Here is a 25511-nt window from a genome sequence, read left to right on the forward strand (position 1 = left end):
TCAGTAATTACTACCTTGCCAGGCTTTATGCAGGTGATATTTAGTAGACATTTTCCTTTGGCTTAGGTGATGAATAGCTGTGATCTTGGAGAAGGAACTGTTTTCTCTCCTCCTGCTGCTGTGAAGTTCCCAAGGGAAATAAATAATGCAGCAAGACAGGCCGAGTCCTGCAGCGCAGAAGCGGGGAGATTCCAGTACTGCTCTTGCTAGAGATGATTTTCATAGATTATGGCATAATGAGAAAGGAATGCACTAACTACACCCAGGTTGCCAATAAACCTGAATAAACTCGATTCAGGCACCAGGGATATAATACCCATGCAGACGCATTTATGAACGCAAACCCTCTGAATAACATTAAAACTGCTAATTCAATAAGCATTACAGGAAATCCAAAGAACGGGCTGACTTAACATTCCCAGTTACCACTGGGCCACTTCGGTGCAAAGCTGTGCCGCCACGTTTGCCTGGTCCCCTCTTGATATTGCAAAGCCTTAGCGCTGCATAACGTGCAAGTTGTCTCCCACTGCAGCACGTGTTCACCACCTGAGCTTAAAACAAACAAACAAAAAAAAATCAAAGCAGCAGTGGTGGAGAACATGCAACATGCCACACCAGTGGTAACGTAAGCCAGTTGTTGCAATGCTGTGGGAAGAGGAAGGGTGTAATAAAGGGATCTGTAGCTCCCCTAAATCAGAGGGATGTTACTATCCTATTGCTCAGATCTGGTGCCCTTAAGCATCTTTGTGGAAGTGAGTTGTTGAGCAAACTTATTTCTTTGCTAGCTCTGTAAGATGCCCTTTGTAGAATGAGAGGAGCGTTGGAGAACACTTTTTTAAATCCCTTACTGTGGCCTTTATTATTGAGTTAACCCTGCAGTGCCTCGCCCTCCCTACCCCTACGAGGAAAACGGTGCCACTTCTCTGAGCTATAGCCCCCAGCACAGCAAAGCATGACTGTGGGTTGGGCACCCATGATCAATCCAGTGAATCTGATTGTTCATAAAGCATCATAGAAGTAAACAAAATCATCAAAACATCAGTCATCTCCCTGTTTTAAACTACTTTGCAGGGCAAGAAGATACCCCGTTTTCAGCCAGTGATGCCATTTCCGAGAAGATACTGTTCCTTCAGCCTCTCTGTTTGACAGCCAATACTCTGCTGAAACTTTGGGCGCCAACTTACAGCAGTTTTCAATATATGTTGAATACTTCAGAGCATTCATGAAATTCACCAGTTTCTCCTCGTGCCAGCCCCGAGCAGGACAACGGATCAGCCTCCCCGGGATCTGCCCTGGTGAGAACTGCAGGGGAGGTGACGCGTTTCAGCTGCTTCCCTGACTCTCAGGCACGACCACCAGGAGGTCAGAATACATCCGAGGAGCAAAATGAGCGCATTTCCTCTGCGCCCTCGGTACAAAACCGTCGGGGAGGCTAACGGGGGAGCCGGGAGGGTGGCCCGGCTCCGAGGGCTGGCCCGGGAGCTTTGGAGGCGGAGGGAAACAAAGCGCAGGGGAGCCCGCCGCGGCCGGGCTGGGCGGACCGCCCGCACCCCGCCGAGCGCAGCCGCCGCCCCGACCCGCCGCCCCGCGCCGCCCTCCGGCGGGCAGCGGCGACCCCGGCCCGGCCCAGTAAGTCTCGTCCGGGGCGGGGGGGCCTGGGCGCACGGTGGGGGCGGCCCGCCGCCCCGGGGAGGCTCCGCCGCGGCGCTGTGGGAGCGGAGCCGCGGGGCCGGGTGCGGCGGGGCCGGTGTCTGCCCGCAACAGGTCGCGGCGGTGCGACTTCTGCCGGGCTTCCGTTACGGAGAACTCCGGCACCGCCGTGCGCGCCGCGCGTAAGTGACTCGTCTCGGTGGGCCTGCGGGCGGCGGGCCGGACCGGGCCCCTGAACCGAAGTTCCTGCGGGTCCCTCGGCTTTGCTCCGCCCGCAGCCGGGCCGGGGGCAGGGGGCAGCCGGCGCTCAGGGCCCGTCAGCTGCCGGGGGGCGGCCGCAGCCCCCATCAGTGGGGAACCCCGGCGGGACCGAGCCCTGCGGGGCGCAGAGCCCCTGGCCGCCCCTTCTGCGGGGGCGGTGATGGGCTGCGGCACGTACAGCTCCTGCGAAACAGCACCGAGCTTTGCTGCTTGTGTTCGGTGTGAAGGGGCTTGGGCTTAGCTTATTGCAAAAGTTCTTTGCCTTTCTTCTGAGAGACAGTATGTCTCTGATGGGTACAGAGAGGAGGAGTGATGACGTTTTTAGTAGAGCTGCTGTCCATGTCTGTGAGCATCTTTTTGAAGATGGCCGGTAGGTATTTGTATCTCAAACCGGAGTGAATCGGGATGGGGATGCTGGAAGTTCTGGGCTATAAAACTGACACACGGAACTGGAGCCTGACTGGCCTTGGCATCTTCAACTTGGCCATTTGAAGCAGTTCTCTGGGGAACTGCCATGTAAAAAGCCTTCAGGAAAATAGGACATGTTGCTGTTGGTGGCTGTTATGTGGTCAGACAGGATGAGCGCCAGCAGCATCTCTCAGAAAACTTTACTATTAACATGGTTTTAATGAGTGCTATGAGCCTAAACCATGCCCAGCACATCTCCTTCAGGCGTGTTCAGTGTGAGCTGCCAGGCAAGCAGTGCATGGACAGGACAGCAGCAGCAGCATAGTGTGGCTTCTTTTGTGAGGTTTTTGGGTTAGGTTTGGTGGTGATGATAACGTTCTTCTGCAGCTCTGGCTACAGTGATTCTGTCTACCCTTAAAGGCAACTACTTTTTAAAACCAGTTTTTCCTTAATGTACATGAAAGGGGTTTCTTCAGTCTTTGAGGAAAATAGAACATGTAAGTTAGGAATGGAAACTGGAAGTCTTCTCTTCAATCTTCTTTTCAGCACAGTAGATGCTTCGCACTGCTCCCACATGGGAAATGCACGTACTAAATGTGATTGCCACAGATGCAGAGGGAGGTGAACTGATTTGCCAAAAGTCGGAGCACCAGTGTCAGTACTGGGATCAGCCCTGAGGGCTTCTTGACTCCCAGCTTGTAGATGACACTTTTTTTTTTTTTTTTTTTTTTTCGGGGGGGGGGGCGGGTGGTATGGCTTGGGTGTGGAGAACAGCGTGATCTGTATTTGCACCAGCAGCATCTGTAAGGAAGAAGTGACTTGTGTAGGCCAAAGACATTGTACCTGTTTATCAAGACCTATGGTGGTGGCCCCTCCCCACCTAACTGTCTTCCTGTTTTTGTTGCTTAGAGCATTACAGTACACTAAGAACAGCCTTTCTGTTTTTTCTTCTCCCCCCCCCCCCCCTCACTTTTTCTGCCCTTCCCTCCCTGCCAGGTCAGACTAAATAGCCCTTACTGGGGGATCAGCTTTTCCTGAGTAATTGTTTTGCGCCTCTGACTGCTAGGGCCATGAAAGCTGCATGTCCTGCATGCCCCCCCGCCCCGTGTTTTGTGGGTGCTCTTCTGGCAGTAAAGGCTCCCGTGTGCCTCTGCTGCACCGAGGTCTCAGAGGGATGCCAGTGCTTGTGATCCTTCTTATGTGGCAATGACTAACAGGGGAAGGGAATCTGAGCCACAGAAACCTAACACTGGTATTCCACGAGCTGATCTAACTAATCTCAGAGTTTGCTTTTTAAGCAAAAAGTGTATGTTTTTTGAAAGCACAATTCTAGACTGGCTTTTGTGACTGTTTACCTGTTGACTGTTTCAGTATCTGGGAGCATGCCTGCAAATAAATTAACGCAGATAATGTGGTATCAGGAGTCATGCTTAGTGGGTTGTATTCTGGTGTACTTTTTTTTTTTTCTTCTTTTTTTTCCCAATGGCTTAAATTAGTTCCCCGAGTGCAGTGGGTACACAGCTAAAAAGGCAGTTTATTTCTCTGGTTGTGGTGTTTTCTCTTAACGCATCTGCATCCCCTCTAAAACAACTGTCCTGGCAAAATTTAAGTGGAATTCAGCCTCTGTCAAGGTGAACATTAAGAAGCAGTTGTGCTGTGGAGCACTGATAAAGTATGTGAACTCCATGAAGAGTCTGCACTAGTCTCCCTGCTGTCCGGTACTGTCCTGTCCTGCACGCTCCGGTCTGCGGAACTGCAGTCTATAGCAATGGTGCAATGGAATAGAGCGCTGAGAAAAAGCTACTGAGTTGTTCCCTTAGATCCCTTTTAAAATGGGCTGTTGGGTGGCCCAACTTTTTCTCTCCAAGTGTTATTACAATTCATTTATAGTGGGGGGGGGAAAGCAGGTTTGCTGCCAGGCAGCATACTTTCCATCAGCACATGTAATTGCTGGGTGGTGGAGAGAGGTAGAGACTCTGGTTTTCAGGCTGGAGGGAGGGAGCATGGCCAGGGTGTGCACTGGGCGGCATCATCCTGTGCCTGACCGTGAATTCCAGATTTTGCAGGGATGTGGGCTCAGCTGTGTAAGCAAAACCTGCCCATTCACCCCTCAGTGTGGGCAATAGGAAGGGAGTTCGGTAGCCAAGCTTCAAGCAGCTTGAGGGACAGAGGGCTGGCTCAGGGGTGCAGCTGCCACAGGCCAGGGGGGGTTGTTGGTGAGGGTTTTTTTTAAGCTTGTTTTGACTTCCTTGCACACGTGGGCCATGCAAAGTTGGCTGAGACTGGCAGTTCAGCAAAATAAATGGGTTTTACTGCCGTGACCTGAAGGCCAGACTAGGTGCTGAGCTTCACTGGAGCAGGGCCGGGTTTGACTTCTGGCGCAGAGAGGAGGCTCTCACATAGGGCTGACCCCCAGCAAGCACCGTGCTGTGTTGCTCGCGCTGCCTCCGAGGGAGGGAGGGGAGGTTTATGCCAGCATGTGAGGATGCAGGGCAGACATACCCACTGCTGAGAGGGACCTTCCCATAGTGACCTTAGACCGTCCCCTGAGGTTCAGTCAAGGTCTGTCCAGCGTCTATACACATGTAGTAGAGGGAGACCTTGACTTACATGCTGTCAGTCATTAAAATAATTTTTAAATCTCAAAAGAGAGTTTAAGTCCCGTACAGCAGTTCCTGCGTGGCACATCATACCTTCTCTCCTCCAGGCACCTGCTGTACCTGACTGGCCCTGAGCCATCATGGGTCCAGTACCGAGGGCTAACAAACATCCACTGGGATATTACAGTGTGGATCTAGCACTTTTAGGATTGGAGTGTCATGCTCCTGTGCTCGGCAGTCTGTGCCGCTCTTGGTAGTGTCATGGTGCTGGCTGAGCAGGGGCACGAGCAGCCCCGCAGGCTGCAAGGCGCTGGGAGGTCAGAGCAGAGCCCGTTTGGCCTCACAGTTGAAGACTGAAATGGAGAAGTGAAACGGTACACACTGTCTGGGCGGAGCAGGTACGTGGGAGGACAGAGGGCTGGCTGATCCATCTCCTCCCCAGCAGCTGCCAAAGTGAAGGGGTTCAGGAAAGCAATGATGCATCAGCCTGATGCTGAGCCTTAAAGGATCCAGCTCCAAAGCTCAGCTCAGCCCACGTTATTTGTAATTTTATCAGGCTTTGGACCAAGACAGTTGGAAGGTTTGAAGTGGTGATAGCAGCTGGTAAGGAGGGTGGTGGCTTCCTGCTCCCCAGACCATTTGCATGCAGCTGGGTAACATCTCCCTTCGTGTGCCAGCAGCCAGCTTGTCGGGCCCACGCTCTCCTGGTTGGAAGACTTTGCTTTGTTTCCTGTTTCATCTTAAACTTCTTAACTTCTCTCTCCTAAAATATGGTAGTTTATCTTTTTGCGGTTCAGTGTTTCACATCTTCCTGTGTGCTGGAGACTTACTTCCTGCCTCTTCTGTGTTTTCTGTTTCTCACATTAGCTCTCTAAACCCAGCTCTCCAAGCAAGTATTTCTACCTTGCAAGCTGCTTACAGCAGCTGGATGCCTTTTCTGAAAGAAACCAACCCCAGACAAAACTGTCCCAGCCCTTGCTTTTATGCAGCTGCTAATTTGACCCTAATCCATTTTAAAAGGAGAGGGCTGGTGGGTGAGGATGGAGTCAGAGCAGGGAGGCCCTCTCTTGCCGGCATGCCTACAGTGCCGACAGATCCGCTTTCCCATGGGAGAATTTTAACTCTCCCCTGATGGCTTCAAAGCTGATTATTTCTGGTTAATCTCTCTTTTAATCAATCCCTAATTTAGATACCTGCATTATGTACCCGTCTTCTGCCTGAACTTCCTCATTTGTTCTCTTTGTGTTTTGCAGGCTTCCTGGTTGTGCTTCAGCGGTGGGTGACTGAACATCGTCTTCGCTGCGTCACTGTGATAGCAGTAATGTGAAGTTTAATGAGCACTTGCAAAGTCGTATAGCAGGTAAGTGCTCCAGGGGTCATTCTTCTTTCCAGATTTGATGTGATTTAAAAAAGCTTCTTGATGGGCTTTCACTAGGAGATCTCAAGCCTTGCAGCAGAAATGCTGGAAGGAAGGTGGTGTGGCTCATATTTTAGTAAACATGCCCAGCAGCAAGAGTCAGACAGCACTTGTAAAGCGAAAGTAGCAGAAGGTTTAGTTTGGAAATGGCTTCGGTTTAGAAGATCAGCGTTAAAAGCCTCACTCCTGGTGTTCGGTATAAAATTGCTTTTATCTGACTGCTTGGTACTGTTGGGGTGTAGTCAGGGAGCGATGGCAGAAGGGAGCCAACAGGTTAAAGTTGCACTGACAGCAGCTACTGCTGCGTTTGCTGCTGTGCAGGAAAACTTGCCAGAGATACTTTACCCAGACTGGGAAAGCACTAGATCCCCACCCCTCTTCCAGGTGTTAGAGGAAGAGCAAAGGCCTGGAAGTGCCTGAACAGCCTCCTGATGATCAGGAGTGAACAGCAGAGGCGGCTGGATTGAAGGGAAATAGTGGCTTCTACAAGCCAGCGAAGTGTAGAGCCCTCATGTTTGTGTGAAACCCCCTGGAAAACCCGCTGAAAGGTTCACTGCCAGGTGAAACCCAGATGTCTGGCAGTGCTGCTCTGCGAGCGTGTGACAGGAGGCTCTGTGGGTAGCAATGGTGGGAAGAGAACTGGAGCTGATGGTGGCGGGAGCCACCGGGACAGCAGTCCTGGCTGCCACAACGTGATGCTACAACTCGCAGTACCTGTTACTTCATGCACTCCATGTGATTGTTTTTCTTCTTTAGTTTGGGTCTGTGTTGGCTGGTGTCTGTCCTCTTCTTCCCATCCCAGGCAGTTCAAACGGCTGCTCTGCTCTAGCAAAGCTCAGCTCACAGTTCCCCGGCATGCTTCTCCAGCCAGCCCCATCAAAGCTGTTAGAGCTGGCCTGTTGCCATCCTCCTGTGTGTAAATGAAGCTTTCTCTTTTTCCTTTCTTCCCACCATCTTTGATTATTATCCCTCTTCCAGAGGCAGGTTTTTCTGGCTGATCTAGCATGTTATTTATATCGGTGACATTTGCCTCAAGGCAGAAACGCTTTTTCAGCATATATAGGGAAAACATCTGATGCACCCTATTGCCATGCATGTGGCTTGGAAAAACCAAGCATGGTATTGGCAAGCATGAGGACCATTGAGGCCAACTGCTGCAGAATCTAAGCCGTGTTAGGCACAGTCTCCGACTCATATGGTTATTTCAGTTGCTTGGCAAAGGGAAACATGCTGTTCCTTCACTTTCAAAACCATGGGGAAGAGCACGTAGAGAAGGTTCTCGCGCCTGAGCAGAAAACTGACATTGGCTGTAAGGTGTCACCTAAGACACCTGTGTAACCAGCTCCATCTTTCTCTGGGTTGTCTCAAGGGGTGCCTTAGTTGAAAAGGTAAGAGTTTGTGGCCAAACCCAAATGAAAACAATGAAAATCTGCTTCAGAGTGCCTTGCTTTCAGTCCTTCCAAATTGCAGAGCATTTGGTGATGCCTGGGGAGCACCTGATGGCGTGGGAGCAAGCAGTTCCCACCTGCCTGCCAGGAGGGAAGTAGTTCCCCAAGACAGGATGCTGCCTGCATGTGCCAGAGTCCCAGGAGGGCTTACAGCTTGTTTTGGAGAAGGCCAATGCAGCGATAAGGAGACTTTCCTGCAGGTACAGGTAGTTAAGCAGCAGTCTAGACAGCCTTGGGAGGCAGAGCTGGAGATGTGCTGGAAGCTTTTCAGAACATAGTAGGGAAAGACTTGCCAGAAACTATCCAGGCGCAGTGTAGGCCATGTGTGTAGGCAGAAGGGGGAGACTGTATTGCTTTTTCAGACCTCTTTTTTGCCCTATTTTTTAAGCTGTTGTGGAATGTTAATACATATCAGAGATTGAGAACATCTCCTTGGCTCCAGCTTCAGCTGTGACACTTGATGTTCACAGTATAGTGCTTCTCAGAGGGGCTTGTGTTTGTGTATCTGCACCCAAAATGGTTACATCCTAAGCTGTGCCTCCTGCATGGTCAGGTACCTGACTGCCACTGATTTCAGACGAGAGTTTGATTTCTAAAGGCTTCTGGAGACTTAGCAACCAAATACCTTGGGACTGCTGGAAGTGTGAGAGAAGACACTTGGATTTTCTGCAGCACAGCCACTTCTGCGCTACAGATTTCAATTATCATGAATGGGTTGCAGACTCTTACCGTTTTTTTTTTCTAGGGTAGGAGAGGCAAGGATGAGATGGGTGTCTCTATTTTGGGTAGTTGGGATCCATTGGCTGACCCTCCCCTACTGTGATATAAATGATCTGGCATACTCGGTGCCTTAGGGACATAGAGCTGTACTGTGGTCCTACCTAGCGAGCTGGCTGTGCTCGGTCTAAGTATCATGACCATGCTCTTCTGCAGCCAAAGTCAAAATTCTGAAGGTGCTTGGCTGATGTCCATCCCACCTCTCTGTTGAGCCTTAGCTGCTTCGTGCTCTTGGAACGACTGCAGGGTTGTGATCTCAAGCTCTGAAGGGGTTACAGGAAGAAATGTGGACTGCAAGGGACGTGCTTGCGCTATAAGTCATCCGCAGCATGTGCTCTCAGCTCAGCCTTGCGTTTGCTGCTGGTCCTGGGCGCTTTCAGTCTCCCGTGCGGAGCTGGAAGCTGTCTGTGCTCACTGCTAAGCTGGGCTCCTTACCTGCTGCAGCAGCGGGGATTTTTGTGCCTGTGAGCAGGGGCCCCACAGCTATGACTCACAGTTCCCATTACGTTGTAACTTAAGTCTTTTAAGTGTGCAGAGAGGCTGTCCCTTGGCTTTCAAACAAAGCCTGCCTTTGTTGTGCTTATGTTATAAAGGAAGCAAGTGTATGTGTTCACCCCACACATCCCAAATGAAAACCACGTGTCTTCACAGCCTTAACATGTGTGTTTGGTGCTTTTGTTACAGCCGTGCATGTTACATTGGTGTTATCCCTTTGAATCTTTTCAGCATTTTTCTTCCCAGCATTCAGTTTACAGACTCTTCAGGGAAAGAAAGAGCTTAAACATGTTTTCTTTTGTTGGTAAGCAGAGGGGACTGAGCAAAGAGCACATGAAGATTGTTAAATATGGGTGCATGTGGCAGTAGGCTGGTCTCTGAGTCATTCCCTTGGGTGGAAATGGCTCTGAGTTAGTTGGTGGCCACGGGTGCTGAAAGGATGAGCTTCATGGAAATATTGTACAGAAGGGGGGAAGTTTGTTTTCTTTTATGGCTTTTTTTTATTCAAACTAATTTTGAAAAGCAGGGTTAGCCAGCAGTATGCCGCAGCCAGCATACTTGTATGTGTACGTGTCTTGGCAGTTTTTAGGTTTATGACTAGCGAGCCAAGACTGGGCTTACTGCTTCCCAAGCATTTGTGGCGTTTCTCCTGCTCTTTTTCTAGAGCCACCAGGTAATGAATTAGGAAGGCCTGATTCTTCCCACAGATGCTGGTATGCAATGCGGAGTGCCTGTACTTAGATCAAGGAGTCATCCTAGTGAGAGTCAAGGAAACGGGGCATTGCAGTAAAAGTGCTCTTTCTTGCTCTCTCCTTCCACACCCGTCCCTGCAGGGGCTTTCACAATATTTTTGGGGGGTTGGTTGGGGGTTTTTGTTTGGTTTTTTGTTGTTGTTGTGTTTATTGGTTTTTTGTTTTTTTTTTTTTTTTTTACTTTAGGAACTATATTGTGTGTTATAAAAAAATCTGGGATTTCAGGCAATGGAATAAAGCATTGCTTTTCATTTCTGTGGTGACATTTTGCCTGTAATAGCCAGCTTTTAAATACTGTTCCTCCCCAACTGTTTGAATACAACCAGCTGTAACTAGTTAGCAAAACAATAGTCCAATCATACAAACCTCCAATCCCATCCAGTGTTTTTGAGTTCTGTTTAAGCAGATACATGGGTCTGCAGGTCTCCTGATACAGGTGTGTGTCTTTGTCACTGAGTCAAGACTGTGATGGAGCAGAAGATCTCAGATCAACCAAATTCCCAGCCTGCAATGACAATTTATTTTTGTTGTGTTATTGTTCAGCATCTCAGTGTGGAAGGGTCTGGCAACTACTGTGCTTTCTACTGTCTGTAATACATAAGTGCTCATTGTTACATGACTGAAACAGGACTTCATAGTTCCACATGTAAAACATAATCATGATCATACATTGTTGTTGACACTATCAGGCTCCGGGCAAAGCAGCAGGGGGTTAGTGTCCATCTGTGCTGATGAAAGATTGTGCAAGGGAATGACCAGCTATTGCCCAAAACAATCTGCAAGCCACGTCTGAGCTGTGCCAATATCCACATGTGCTCTTCTTTAGACGGGCTGGAGTAGTGTATCCTTGCTGGGAAATCAACTTTCTAATAATGTTTCCACCAGCCTTTTGAAAACCAAAGCATTCATTTCAATGAATGTACAATATACAGTGAAGTTGGATGTGTTGTGATGTAGGGCATAAGCTTACCTTAGGATGAGGAGGGTCAGAGTAACCACTGCCTGATTTAACAACACTGGTGTGATTTTTCCCCACCTTGTTGAGAATTAAGTGGGGAAAAGGGGGGCAGATTTAAACAAACATTTTGGTAATTGAACCCTTTCTGTATTCTCACCACCTTCCCTGAGGTGACTGCCACATTGGATCAATGAGCCGTGGCTGCCTGCATGTGCAGAGAGGTTGTATGGCTGAGGGTGGTAGCCAGAGTGGGTCCCAGCGTGAGCACCAAGCGGAGGCCAGAGAGCGTCTGTGCACTGATGTTGCTTCATACGTTGTGGTTGACACTCTCAGGCTCCTGGCAAAGCAGCAAGGGGTTAGTGGACATCTGTGCTGATGAAATATTGTGCAAGGGAATGACCAGCTATTGCCCAGGTTCCCATCACGTTGGATTTGTAGGGGAGGGAGCTGGTGAGGTTGGCAAGCCAACCTTTCAACTTTTTTTTTTTTTTTCTTCCCTTGCTGTGTGTTTGTTTATTTTTTTTAAGGAGGAGAAAACACAACTCAAAAAAAAAAAATCCATACCACAAAAGTTCGGTCTACCTCAATTGTTTTCTCACAATTAACAGACAAAATTTATTTGGCTTAAAAAGCGAAGCTGTTCCTGGCTGGGATCCTACCACAACAGCTCAGTACGTGGGTGGGAGCCACATGCACACTTCCTACCTTTCCCCTCACTACCTCCCCTGCAGCCAGACACTGTGTTCCAATTTGTGAAACCCCTTCTTGGCTGTAGCAGGGGGAACCCAAGGCACCGCATAGGCTGCCCACGTGCTGCTTGCCGACAAAAGCAGAGCTGGCTTGCACAGTCAAAAAGCAAAAAACCCACATTCAGGCAGTGGGCAGGGTGCTGAGTAACGCACTGCTCCTATGGTTAGCATTGTCTCTTGGTCTCCATGGGTATGCTGTCTTGGGTCCATCCTTACAGTGAGTCCTTTGGGAGCGTGATGTGGTTCTGTGTTGATTTAGTAGTTATTATAGCTGCCTTTGGCGGTGGCTGCTGACTCCTAGGGCAGAAGCGGGGGCCAGAATCACCTTCTGGTTAATGGTGTGGTACCTGTATGCACTGAGAAATAGTGACTTAGAAATAACCAGGTAAATCCCCCACTTCCTGATGAAACTGAGTATCTAACAGGTGCTACGTCTCCTTTGGCTTTTGGAAAAGAGCCCTAGAAGGCAAATACCTAATTTTGAGCCAGAAAGAAGACTTTGTACTGTCTAGGCTTTGGGGGAACGGGGGCCGTGGGATTTTATGGCAACATCTTACAAATGCTTCTATGTACTGTGAAAGGTGAGGCAGAAGGGCAGGGCCCCTGAACATCTTGAGTGCTACTGCAAGAAGAAAAAAAAGAATCTGTCCTACTTTTACCCACGGTGGTCACTGGAAAGTTAGGGGTTCAAACTGCAGCAAGGGAGTCAGAAGCATGAGAAAAAGCTTCCTGATGGCAAAGATAGGGAATGACTGGAAGACATGAGAGACACTCCCTGTCCTTCCCAGGGCAAGTCAAGCAATCCTCTGCTTGGAGAGATGCGAAATCACTCCTTGCTTGGGTCTGGGGCTGCACAGTAGCATCTGCCTCTGTCTGAGCAACGTCAGTGCTGCTCACATGCTTATCCACCCTGAATCTGCCTATCCGTGGGAAGGGAGGGCTGCCTGGTCCTGTACACAGGATGAGCATCAGCATTTCCTTGGAAATACCTGATCTGGTGACCCCAGGAGGAAAATATTGCTTCCGACAGTCCGCAGCAGACCTGTTGGGCAGGATGTCCGACTCGGGCTGTGCGACTGACCCTGTTGGCACTGCAGCAGGACTGGGACAGGATGTCCACGGATGTTACAAAAGGCTAGCATGTTCTCAATCACACGGCAAAACAATAGTTATCAGGCGAGTGGCCTTGTCCAACTGCTGTCCTGTGGCCAAGCAGCTGATCTGGGGTGGAGCTTCCAGGCATGTTCTGAAAGGCGGTTGCCCTGCCGTACCTGTCTTTTGTAGTCCGAACAGGCCAGCTGGCTTGTTCTGGGTTTAAAGATGGTTGTGGTACCAGCCTCAACATCCAGACCTCTGCACCTCGTGTGTTGGTGCGTTTGCTCCTTTCCACTGGTGGCTTTGGTAGAGAGCCAGAGCCAAAGCCCGATCCCGCCAGTCTGTGCTGAACCAACTGTGACTGTGCTGGCAACTGGAATTTGGTACTTTGTCTGTAGCCCTAATTTAATGCTCAAAAGACAAGTCAGAGCATGAATTGTAGCTGCTGTGGCTGGCACTGTTCTGCCCTAGTCAGTAGCTCATCACACCAGCATCCTGTAGGCAAGCTTATTTCATAGAGGGTGAAAGAACAGCACAAGTTGGTGCCGCTCAGGCTCTGTGCAGCGTTTTTGTGGCTGCTAATTTTCCTGGCTGGGCTGTGTGTGCTACAGCTGGCTCTGTGCTCAGGGGATGGGAGAGCAGGAGCCTCTCCTGGCTGCCCCATGCTGTGTGATCTCTAGGTGGGCTGTGCTGGATGCTGGCATAGCTGACGGTGGAGCAGAAAGTGAGAGGGTTTTGTGGCTCTGTACAGGTCTGGGGACATGTGCTCACTGCAGCAGTGGGGGCTTAGTCCTGGAAGGTAAAAAACAGCGGGGGATCCTCATCTGAGTGTCTGGGCTCTTGCTGCCTGTGCGAGGTGAAAGCTGGGCAGGGCCACATGCACAAACGCGTACGTAGTGGAGAGGGAAGGGTAGACTGGCGCGATAAACCCTTAGTCACCCTGGGGTGTGTTTCAGTACATGGGCCCGGAGCATTGACCTCGGCTGTACGGGCCCTCCAGCCCTGCCGAGGGTCCAGGGCCTCGCCAGCCCCACCTTGCAGACTCAGGTGAACATGGAAGCTCATGCTTGGAGATGCAGTGCTTGAGCATGATGTCTCCTAGGAGCTGGCAGCATCCATCACACCAGGGTCCTGGATAACCTGCAGGCTCCAACAAATGTGGTGCTGACCTGGGAGGAAAACTCACTTGTTTCTGGTCTGAAATTCTTCACCAAAACAGGACTTCTCCCCTGTGCCCACCCCAGGAAATAATTCTTCAGTAAAAATGGTCTCAAGAACAAAACAGGTTTGAGTGAACCAGTTCCTCATGTCCTGTGAAAGCCCAGGTCAAACCTGAAGAGCAGAGAATTGACCTGAAAGCAGCCAAGCGATGAGGGCAGCAACCTCTGGGGCTGGGAAGGAGACCAAAGCTTACAGTACTGTTACTCCCTCCCAGATTCGGAGGAGAGCCTTCAACAGAAGTTTCTGTCATCCTAACTAAGAGATCAGACTGTAAAGGCATAGACGTGTGCTCTGGTTTTTAAATATGTGCATATAAAATTAAAACCTGAAGTTTTTATCATTCTTCTCAGTGCAAGAGGCAAAATTTAAACAACGAATCCCCAGCAACTAATGGCAGATACCAGTCTGATATCTTCACCAGGGTATTGCTCTCTGGTGAACATCCATCCAGCATATGTCTACTCCTGAGACTTTAAATGTAGCACCTGGAAGGAAAACTGCCATCAACATCTGTCCTGAGCCAGAAAAGGTCTTTCAGCTGTTCTGTAAGTGTTGCTGAGGAGATGGTGGAAAAACAGCACCATGGTATGCAGTTGACTAAAGTGCATCTTTCCAAGTTTTTGGCAGGAACAATAATACTGACGGGCATCTCTGCAGTCCCCATTTCTCTTTCATTATGTCTGTTTCTTACAATTCAGATCTTGTAGTCCCCATCAAGAGGTAACATAATTTCTTTCTGCTGCGGCCAGGCATACCTCTCAATACCTGCAGAGGTGGCAATGGTATTTGCAAATTGGAGAAGGACATAGTGCATTACAAAGGGCTTTCAGCAAACTTTTTGTCTTGCCTAGATCTTCATAAATTCAGCAGAAGCATTTTCAGACTATATACTCCAGGGCCTGTAGGCAGTTTGTTTTCTGTTACAGCAAGGGGACGCTCCCAGAAGCTCAGCCAAGAGGGAGTACAGCTGGGCTGGGCCTGAAACCCCTGGGCTTGACACTCACAACTTCCCAGTAAGAAAGTCCCAAGTGCAGGTTAGTGGCTCTTTTGGGCCATTAATCCCTCTGGTCAAAACATGCAGCAGAGTCCCTTCCAGACCTCCTTAGCAAAAAGTCTCAGAAGTCGTATATGTTCCTATGAAAATTCTAGTTTCAAAAACTTGGCAGCTTTCAATGAAAATAGCTCTCAGACAGCTGTAGTTTCTATCATCTCTTCAGATTGCCTCTTTTCTTGCAGCCTACCAAAGCAAAACACAATGGGGCAGCCACCTATTCACTGCCTTCTGTATCAGCCAAATTGCAGGAAGCAATCGAGTGTGTTGTAAATGGTGTCTTGGCGTGTTCCAGTGCATTACTGAACCACATTCAGTGACTTGACTTGGGGTTTTCTAATTTAAGAATCAAAGCTTCAGCTCACTTCTATCTGGTTTATTGCTGAACACCAGCCAGAGCATATTTTGCTTCCCACGATTCAAAATTTGAGGGAGTAAAAAGGTGGAAAAAATACAGCTGTATGAGGAACTCTTGAGGGAAGAAAGGGACCATTAATGAAAGGGAAATGTCTTCAAAGAAGATGGAGAGTTATCTGGGCTTAGACTAAGCACATGAGCAGCCTACAGAGGCAAGTTGCAAGCTGCCATTTAAATCTCTTCCTCTTCCAGATTCAGCAGGAGACAAAAGGGTCTGAAGCTGCTGTGGAAGAGGGTGTGAGAGAGGCTTGGGGACATCAGAAGCTGAGCGCATTTTAGCTGGAAAGGATGGGACATTGTTTCGGCTCTGAGCATCATCGGCTCTGTGAGGGACTTGGCTGCTTATGCACTGGTGGCTGGTAGGAAGCGGGAGGTGACACACTGCCAAAGGGCAGCGGCTGTCGCAGGTCAGCCAGCATGAACACCACATGGGCTCTGTGATGCTCCCAGGTGAGGCGGTCATCAAGGCAGAAGCTGAAGGTAGAGCCAAGCTCTATCCCCACGCCACATGAAACATCACTAAGTAAATCTGCTTGCAGTAGCATGCACTGCATTCATCTTCACAGCTGACTATGTTCAGGAAACAGTACAATGGCTATTTTCATATTTTCTTGCAATTGTCTCTGCAAATGATTTACTTCAAGGCCACTTGTGCAGCAACCCAGGTGGCACAGGTGACGTTGAGACAGTTACTGCAGAGATGCAGGCACAGCAGATGCTGGCTTGAAGAACTCAACACCAGTGTTGTGGCTTAGGGGGCTGCCTTTGTGCTGGTGAGGAGCTGCAGCTCTGCCTTTGCACCAGTGCCAAGGGTCTGCATATGGGTGATGGGTCAGGTCACACTTGATGGGCCATTTTCAGAGATCCAGCCCTTTTCCTCTGCAGCCTTTGGCATGGCTGGCACTGCCCAAATGTGGCAGAGGAGAAGAGTCTTTTCCAGCGGCAGTTTTGGGGCAAGCCTCTCTGGGCATACTCACCCCTTGATTTTTATGATGTCTATGCAGGGGGATTTCAGCCAGCTCTCAAAGTCCCCGTGCTTCCCCTTCCTTGCAACACTCTACCTGTAACCGTGCTCCAGGCAAGCAGGTGAATCCAACATTACTGAATTGTGCAGCAAAGAGATTTCACATCAGCTAGTGTGACAGCTGGACGACTCCTGCATGTGGCTTCGTGGCACCAACCTGAGCTGCGTGATAACAGTGTCATCTTTCCCCCTCCCCTCTTGGGGCTCTCCACCTCATCCAGGACCTGCTGTGGGGCTGATCAGGATCCTTCAGGCTTGAAAGAATGACCTAACCCACCTGGGAACTGAGGGTGGAGGGCTGCAGGTACTTTGAACAATACCAAGCCTTTGAACAATACCAAATGTTGCAGCATGAGCTGATTGTTGTTTCTGATCGGGCAGCAGAGCAGTCAGCTGCTTTTATCTCTCGGAGCCCTTGTTCCCCAGCTGGAGAGTGGGATGGTGCCTGCCCCCTCACTTCCCAGGGTCGTTCAGAGTGGTTGTTAACCTTACAATCGGTGCAGCACACAGTCACCAAAGCAGTAAGCGCCACACAAGAGCCCAGAAGGAAACTAATTCTGGTGCCAGAGGCAGGTTTGAACAAGCAGCATCCCATGCTGGGCAGAGGCAGAGCTTTACATTGCAGTAGTGGGGCTCCATGTAGTGTCTGGCCCTGGCCCTCCTCCCCTCCCCAAGCAGCTTTCCTCAGTGTCACTGTTCCTTTCCCTCCTTTGTGCCCATGGGAGCACAAGAGGTGGGGTGTCTGCTGTCTCACCCGTGGAACAGGGAGGTGACCTGACCGTGATGTGGTGAGGACCCCATTGGCATCCTCCCTCAGGGGGGCCTTTGGAGCCCTGGGACTGCTGCAAGAGGGTCTGCAGAAGGTGGTTAGATGTAAGCCTGTTACCAAGTGTGGATGTTGTCTGTACTTCAAATGGCCAAAACTGGCAGGGCCATACATTTTGAAAAGGTTGAAGACCTGCTGTTTAAAAACTCGTGAATGCTTTTTTCCCCCCCATACTTGAAATGCTGCTAAATTTGATGTGTGGATGAAACAATGATGTTTCGCTTTGTCTGCAGCTTGGAAACATTTGGACTCTCTCCTTCTCCACACAAAAGCCGTCTCAGCCGGAGCAGGTGTAAATATTTTTATCAGGCTTAAGTTGCTTGGGCTGAAGTTAAAAGCAAGGGAAAAGAGCAGCCTTTGTTATGGAAAGCTGGACTGCTGTAGCAGGCAGTGCTGCTGGTTTCACCTGTATTATTTAGTCTTCCCATATTAGCCAGGAAATTTGTGGCCGATGAGATGTGGGAACACTCAGCCTGTGTCACCCCTGCTGCTGTCAAGGCCAGGCTCCACTGACCTTGGTCACTGAGCACCATTAACCTTAATCCTTAACTGAGGTTAACGTTTGGCTTAATTTTCTGGTGTGAACAGCTACAGTAGCAAAAGGGCAGTTTTGACCAGGAGAACTTCCTCTTTTCAGGCTGAAAACAGACATGCGTCTTGAGAATTGATGTGACCTGAAGATGCCACTTCCAGTTTTCATCCTGATTCTCCCAGAGGTTGATGCCTGTATGGTTTGCTGGGGGAAGAGGTTGTGTGCGTGCTTCCTAACCTACTCCTGCAAAATCAGGGGTAGCCTAGACTGCCAGAGTGACCCGGAATGAATTCAGCTGAGCCACCCGGTGATGAACTTGGGGATGTCTGGCCTAACCCCTTCTGCTAGCAAAGCTTTGGGGCAGGTAGCCTCTGGCAGTGGTGTGCCCATGGGCAGCTGGGCAAGAGAGTGTCTTGAAGGGTACAAGGAGATCCTAAGGAAGCTGACTTCTTTCAGCCTTATGCATCTAAGAAGTAATCTATTAACAGTAAAACATTTCGTCCACAGGGATAGAGGTCTAGCAGGGCAGAGCAGCGGTGTCGTCCTGGTCAAGACTGCAAGAGGAGGCACCTGGCCCCTGGCCATGTTATTTTTAAGCGTGGAAAGCACACGTGGTCTGCAAGAGCGTAGCACTAAGGAAAGGAACTTGCCGGTGCTTCCTGCCCTGCCCCGGCAAACTGATAAAGCCCTTTGCAATGCAGGGCGACCCCAGTTTATTTTTAAATGTAGCCAGGCATGGACCTCACAGAATAACTGAGACACCCAGTTTTGGGCATTAATTCAGCTTTAATTCATTGCCTAATGAATTAAAGAGTTAATGTAAATGTGAAAAGGACAAGAAAGGCTCGCAAACCATCTCCAGAGCAATGTCTGCGTAAGGGCATTCATCAATGCATGTACATGGGATCTAAAATGGGTAGTTGGTAAAAGTTACACAGGGAGGGGCATGTAGCATTATCCCGAGTCCTGTGCTGCTCGGACAGCGCATCTCAATCCTGTTCCCTTCTCTTGTTATTCCAGTCCCAGCCCTCTAGTCAGCAGAATTAACTGCATGCCGAAGGATATAGTTCCCATGTACAGTAAGTGCTCACACTGAGGAAATCTAAGTTCTTGCAATTGAAAACCAGCAGTTCGTTGTGCAGTAATGATAACAAGGCCCACTGGGATGGATCTGTTTTTATTGCATGCCCTGTGGAGGCATAAATGAGATTGCCAGAGATGTCCTTCTTCTTGCCCAGATGCTGGGACAGCAGGATTGCCGTGGCACCAAAACACGCTGTGTTCAGGCCAGGAAGGAGCTGTTGCAGGGGAGGGAATTACAGCCCTCAGCTCCTGGTGCACACATGGTGCCTCACCATCTCTTGGCTTTCTGTAAAACAGTCTCATTCCCACAGCAGGATGAATTGGTTTGTTAGGAATGAGATTAGTATTCTGGTCTGACTGATTAGGTATTTTATTGATGGGCTTTATTCCTGTAACAGAAACCCTTCTTTCTGAAACACACTCTTGAGGCATTAAAGCAGCTGCATTGAAATGTCCCAGCTGGAAGAATACATACCCCTGCTTCTCCATCTTGTCCTTCTGGTCTCTCTGTCAGAGGACTGAGGGGCAGGTGGGGAAAGAGGGACTGGTGAGCTTGCTGTCACAGCAGTGGGTGACAACGTCATTGTCTTGCCCTGAGCAGGCGCTTGGGATCTTGATAGCAATGCCAGCCCCCCCGAAACAGAAATGCCACCTGGGAGGAAACATCCCAGGTTTTAGCCTGAGCTCCCTCTGGCCAAGCCCACTGGGAGGACTTGTGAAAGCCAAGCAGATGCCCCACTAATGGGACTGTGTCCTGGAAAGCTGGGAATTAAATTCTTTCATCATGAGCCCCATGGCATGGAAGGCTTCCTTATGTGCGAGGTCCGAGCAGCAGAGCAATAACCACAGGAAGCAACTCCAAAACACCATAGCAGTCTTGGTGATGCCACGGGCCTGTGCAAGGGGTGACATGTGGGACTCAAGCACCGTGACACCAAGGCCTGGGGTGTTTCTCAGCCACGTTGAGGTCACTTCAAATAGGAGCGAGCTAGCTGCAAGCACAGCTGCTGGAGGTGTTTGGGGCACAAGTTAGATCAAAGCTATAGTGTTTACTAATGTCTTCCACAGATTAATAGTGAAGTAAGCACCAAAAATAAACAACCTGATGCTTTTAAAACCAGTGGGCTAAATGAAACCCTTTCCAGTTTAGCAATCTTCCTGTCTCTGCCCTTTTTCCAGGGATTGCAGTCATGAGGCATCCCGGAGGCCAGGAAGGTTTGCCACAGCCTGATCCTGATGGTGCTGAAAGGCAGGAAGAGCTTTGCCTGTAATGCCTGGTTAGAAGCAGAAAACCGTGCAGGCTTGTTCCCACCTAGGTGCACATAACCAGCACTGGCAGTGAGGATCCAAGCAGGCTGTGTGGGTCCCCAGACATGCTTAACAGGGAAGGTGGCCAGGACAGCCCTGCCTATGCCATTGCCACATCTGCAACATTAGCCTTTACGTTGAGAGAAAGTAGTGCTCATTCCCAGTCCTACTTTTTTATGCCTGGGGAGGTCCTGCCTGCTTCTTTCCCTTTCTGTCCTGAGAACTTTAAAGGAGGGAGGAAGGATGTGCCCTCCCACACTGCCCCAACAGCATCACAGTGGGTTAACAGTAGCAAGTGCCTTCACGGTTCTGTTCTTCAAAGTTAATTTGCTAAGAGGACTCTTTTATCCTCACCATCTGCTGATAAAAGTCTCTTTGGGAAGCTTGGTTGATAACTTGCAGAAACAGGCATGCGCTTAGAAGCTTCAAGTCTCAAGCAGTTTTTTCAGGCTGGAAGGGATGCCAAAACTTTTATTCAAGTGGAGAGTTTCTTTATCTTCTTGAGGGAGTATGCTCTGCATTGTGGGTCATTCTACCTCTCTTTCTCTTCCAGGGAAGGAACTGCCATGCCCATGGGAATCTTCCGGGTGTGCCTAGTGGTGATTACAGCTATCGTCAACCACCCGCTCCTCTTCCCTAAAGAGAATGGCACCATCCCTGAGAATGCAGAAGAAATCATCCAGAAGATGAAGGAGCGGGAGGAGAGCCTTCGGCTGGAGAAGTTGCGCTTAGAGCGGGAAATTGCAGAGCAGGAAGCCACACATAAGGCTCTGGAAAAGGCTGAAGAGATAGTAGAGGAAAGCAAAGAGGGAAAAGTCCAATGGGATATGTGGACTGCCCTTTCCATGGTCATCTTCCTGCTGATTGAGCTCTGGAGGCAGGATTTCCAGGAAGGGAATTGGCAGGACACAGGAGGAGAAGAGGATGACATGGCTGTCCTGGGGAAAGCATTTAAAGGAGTGGCCTTCCCTGACAAGGCCATCTTGGCCAGCTTCTATGAGAAGCGCATCTTGGGTACCACTGGAGACATGGCCAGGATGCGGGAGATGGTGGAAGGCTTTGCAGATGACTTGCTGGAGGCCTTGAGGAGTGTTTGCAACCGAGATGCTGACATGGAAGTGGAGGACTGCATGGGTGTGGGGAGCATGTATGAAAATTGGAGGGTGCGTAAACCTTTTGTCTGTGATCTGATAGTGCCTTTTGCCCCGCCAGAGCCATACTGTTTTCAGTCCCAGACCTGGTGCTCTGGTGATTCTTTTCCCCCCGATGAGCAAGGTTATGGCACTATCAAGGTATGCAGGGCAGATGAGGATGTGACAGGTTGCATCTGTGACAAGACTAAACTAGGGGAAGATATGCTGTGCCTCCTCCATAGCCAAGCCAATACTACCAGGCTCAGCAGTGAGATGGAAGACCTCTTGTGTTTCAAAAATACACAATATCTGGATGCTGACCAAGTCATGAAGTGGTTCCAGATTGCAGTCACCAAGGCCTGGAACAGAATCTCCCACAAGTATGAATTTGACCTTTCTTTCAGCCTCCTGGACTCACCAGGAGCCCTGAAGATAAAATTTAGATCAGGGAAATCGATTGCCTTCAATCTCACGCCTGTGGTGCAGTATGAGAACTCTGATGTTTACTTCATCTCTCATTTCCCTCGAAGTGGCCTGGCAACAGACCTCTCCTCCAGCACTCACTGGTTTCTCACCTTCGCAGTGTATGAGAGGAGGTTCATCCAGCTGGTCTCCAAAACACTGCCTGTCAACGCCTGCCATGTCAGCTGCCTGCAGATCCTCTCCTTCCTCCATGGGAAGCAGTGCAGCCTCACAGGTCCAAGCGGGCTTACCAACTACCACCTGAAGACAGTGATGCTGCATCTCCTGCAGGCACGTCCCAGTCAGGACTGGGTCCCAGAGAAGCTGGAGGCCCGTCTACAGGACATGCTGAAATTCCTGGAGAAATGTTTGCATGAAAAGAAGCTCTATCACTTCTTCATTGGCAATGGGAAGGTACCAGCAGAGCTGGGCTTCCCCATCATATTCCAGAGGGCTGAGCCTCTCAACCTTTTCCGTCCCTTTGTGCTACACAGGGACATTTACAGGAAGACAGTGGACACGTTCCACGAGATGCTCAGGAACACGTCTGCACTGATAAATGAGTACACAATGCACATTCCCCTTGCACAAACCAATGGAATCCATAAGGAATCCCTTTAACCAAAGCCAGCAGGAAAACACTTGTTCCTCTAAGCACAAGTACAGACGGCAGCTTTCCAAAGCCTCCTGGAGAGAACTGACTTTGCCAGTACCAGCTTCTTGTCTGCAGCTGAACCAGCCCTGGGCCATGGTTTCTGCAGCAAAGGAGAGGGGATGGGGGGAAGATAGGGAAAAACTGGAAGACATGGTATAAAAGTTTCTGCCCCACTGGTGTGCTGCCTGGATTTTACACAGCTAAGAATATATTTTTCTATTGTGCATCAGTCATGCTACAGTGGTGGTAAGCAACAGATGTGAGTAATTCATTCAGCTGCCTGCAGTGGAAGTGGTGGTGGTAGCCAAATACTTCATTTCCTTTGGAAGGGGGAGATAAGAAAAGGGTGGAGGAATCGGAGACAGGATCCTGCGTGCTTGCAGGGGCTCTGCCACCAGTGGGAAGTGTGGCATAAGACTGGACGCTGATGTGAGGAGGAGGAGGACCATGCGCAAGATCTGGACTAGATGGAGATCCTAAATCAACCACAGCTCTTTAATCAAAAGGGAACTGTGGTTATTTAAAAAAACCTTCTTAATAGGACTTGGAGCTTGTCCTGTCCTTCAGAAACACCCCTGCACATTTTTCCCTGGGGAGGATGTAGCAGAGCAGGCAGCAGGGTCTCTGTCTTCAGACCATTTCATTTGAGTCTTCTGTTTTCTTCATGGTAACACGGCTAGCAGGTTATATTCCTGGCCATTTTCCATGGATAAATGGACAGGAAACTTTTTTTACCTTAGATAAAAGAGAGAAACACCATTATTCTGGCGTTTTGGTTTATTTGTTTGTTTTCTTTACCTCAGGGCAGCAAGGCTGTGAACAGCCAAGAGAGAAAGAACTGCTGCAGGTTTTGCTTTCATAGAAGAAGCAGTTCTCCAAAATTATCCTGTAATAAATTCAATCTCAGCACTCTGGTAGCAGGAGGGAACAATCACCCTCCAAATGAGAGTGTGACTCTCCCAGCATGTTTTTAATGAGGCCGAGGCCAGCAGGATGGCTCTGAATTCAGGGGAGGGAATGAAAGTGGTGCACATGCAGCAGAGCTTGGCAGCACTGGCTCTGCAGCTGCCTTGTAGTTTGTGTCACATCCTTTCTGCCCCCAGATACCCAGGCAAAAGCTACCTGTTTGCCTCCATATAGGGTCTCCTCAATCCTTTTAAAGACCGCTGCTCTGATGAGGCTCTGATGCGCTGCTGCTAGCAGACTGTCATTTGCTGAGCCAGGAATGCCATGGGGAAATGACCGCTTCTGCAGGCTTTCAAGCCAGGAGAGAATCTCAAGGCATGTGCTAAAAAACCCGGTGCAGAAAGGGAGATGCCTGAACTCCCTCAGGAAGCAGCATGTCAGTGCTGTGCCAGTGGGCTGCCCAGCCCTGGCGAGGTGGCTTTGCTGGAGGAAAAGGCTCAGTAGCTCCTCACCCTCTTTCATGTGCTTCATGCAGGATCCAAACCAGGGCCTCAGTGCAGATCTGCTTTGTGCTGGTCCTGGAATCCTGGCTTTCAGTGCTAAGGGGCCTTAAGTCTTACCATTTTCTTACACTAGGGTTTCCTGCTGTGTTTTACACTAGGGCTTCTCTGAATTCTGTTTACAAGAGGGTAAACAGTTCTGGGTGGTAAGACCCATCAGGGGTGTTACCGTCACTCCACAGGTCCCTTTTTATCAGTCCTCTCTATCACACGCATCAGAGAGAAGATTTAATTCTGTATCACTACTGGGGACACATAGAGCATGAGGCTTATAATCGAGCTTGTTGATAAGCAAACTTTCCACAGACGTGTCCTTTCCTCCCTTTTCCTGGTAAAAACCATTTCACTACCTCCTTGATGCCTGCTCTTGTCTGTTCCTTCACCAGCGAGGGACGTTCCATGCACAAAGGCAGAGAAAGCTGTAACTCCCGTTTCCACACGTGTTCTGTAAGAAAGCAGAGGTGAGGACAGGGAACTCCCTGCTCAAATTGCTGTTCTCCTTGGCTTTTATTATCAATACTATAGGGTGGTTAAGTAATATATCTGAGCAGAATGTAAGGGGTAGGAAGCAAAATGGGAGAGAAGAGGCTGGTGGGTAATGCCAGTAGCAACGACTCTCGGATCATCAGTGCTTGCTTCAGCACCCTTGGCGATGAGCCCCTGGGAGACTGCCAGGGCTGGCAGAACAACAGGGCAGGACTAATTGCTAACGCTAACAACACTAACCTGTAAGCCCTTGGCTTTCATTAGTCCAACCAAGCCAGCCTTCCCCAGCAGGAAAGAACAGGAGCAATCTCAGGGGACACAACAAGCAGGTAGTGACAAGCAGAGGTACAGGGAGAGTGGGTGAATACTGGAGCCTGGAGGCTACATTGGAAGCTGTGGAAGCTGTTAGCAAACCCAAGCAATCTACCATTTTTACCTGCCCAGGTTCACTGTACGGTGCCTGTGGCAGATCCAGCTTTGCATGGGCTGGTGGCAGGCAGGTCATGCTGAAGCAGTTGTGGTTGGAGTTTCTTCTAAACGTGTTCCCAGCCCAGCCAGAAAGAAATAAAGATTTCTCTGCCATTTCCTGTCAGGAGTCTAAATTTAGACTGTCCAAAGAACAGAAACGAATTTGTGACCCAGGTCGCTCAGGAAATGACATTCAGGGTTGAAAAATAACTTCTATATAAGGTTGAACAGCGGGAGGATGAGAAGAAAGGGCTGTTGAGCAAAATAAGGTAACTCCCCTGTTAAAATGTCAGAACAAAGCTTTGTAACGCCAGTCCTACGGGCTTGTAAACATGCCTAAACTCGTCTTCACACAGCTCCAAGCACTGCTGCTCAGACTCAAAGGGAACCTAAACTGATAAGTGGATTAAATCTTTTTTTCTTCATTTTCTGTATCTGTGCCTGTTTTCTCTTAAGCCCAAACTGACCCTGAAGTGTTCCCATGGGGTTTAGTTGAACCCAAGTTGGAGCTGAACCAAGGAATTTATGGATTTGATTTCCCTGAAAGCAAATCGCTTGGTTCAGTTTTCCTGCATGCAATATGCTCATTTTGCCCTGAGCACCTTTTAAGAGGTCTGTTCTGTGCATTTAGGCTGTGAGGGAACCCCCTCGTACCTGTCTCGGGGGGAGAAGTGCTCTGTGATTGTAAGCTGTGCTCCAGTAAGCCTCAAGGCAGAGATCTTTGTAAGCCATATACCAGTATATATACCAGAGGTATATACGTGTCCCA

General features: G+C 49.4%; 1 protein-coding gene across 5 annotated transcripts; it reads left to right on the forward strand.

Annotated features, from left to right (window-relative positions):
• The first annotated feature begins 1180 nt into the window (after positions 1-1180).
• On the forward strand, positions 1181-25167 carry ITPRIP (inositol 1,4,5-trisphosphate receptor interacting protein). Of its 5 annotated transcripts, none has more exons than XM_056351189.1 (3): positions 1181-1412; positions 6173-6279; positions 20626-25167. In XM_056351189.1, exon 3 carries the CDS (start codon positions 20639-20641, stop codon positions 22286-22288), a length of 1650 nt encoding a protein of 549 aa, XP_056207164.1. In that variant the 5' UTR covers positions 1181-1412; positions 6173-6279; positions 20626-20638; the 3' UTR covers positions 22289-25167. The 5 variants fall into 5 exon arrangements, with proteins under 5 accessions (XP_056207164.1, XP_056207162.1, XP_056207165.1 ...); XM_056351187.1 differs by lacking the exon at positions 1181-1412 and adding an exon at positions 1435-1629; XM_056351190.1 differs by lacking the exon at positions 1181-1412 and adding an exon at positions 2076-2281.
• The last annotated feature ends 344 nt before the right edge of the window (positions 25168-25511 follow it).

This window comes from Falco biarmicus, chromosome 9, assembly GCF_023638135.1.
Source record: "Falco biarmicus isolate bFalBia1 chromosome 9, bFalBia1.pri, whole genome shotgun sequence".
In the NCBI taxonomy this organism is placed as follows: domain Eukaryota; kingdom Metazoa; phylum Chordata; class Aves; order Falconiformes; family Falconidae; genus Falco; species Falco biarmicus.

What these genes read in the sequence shown, in the direction of transcription:
- ITPRIP (XM_056351189.1), top strand. Translation starts at nt 20,639, where the DNA reads ATGCCCATGGGAATCTTCCGGGTGTGCCTAGTGGTGATTACAGCTATC.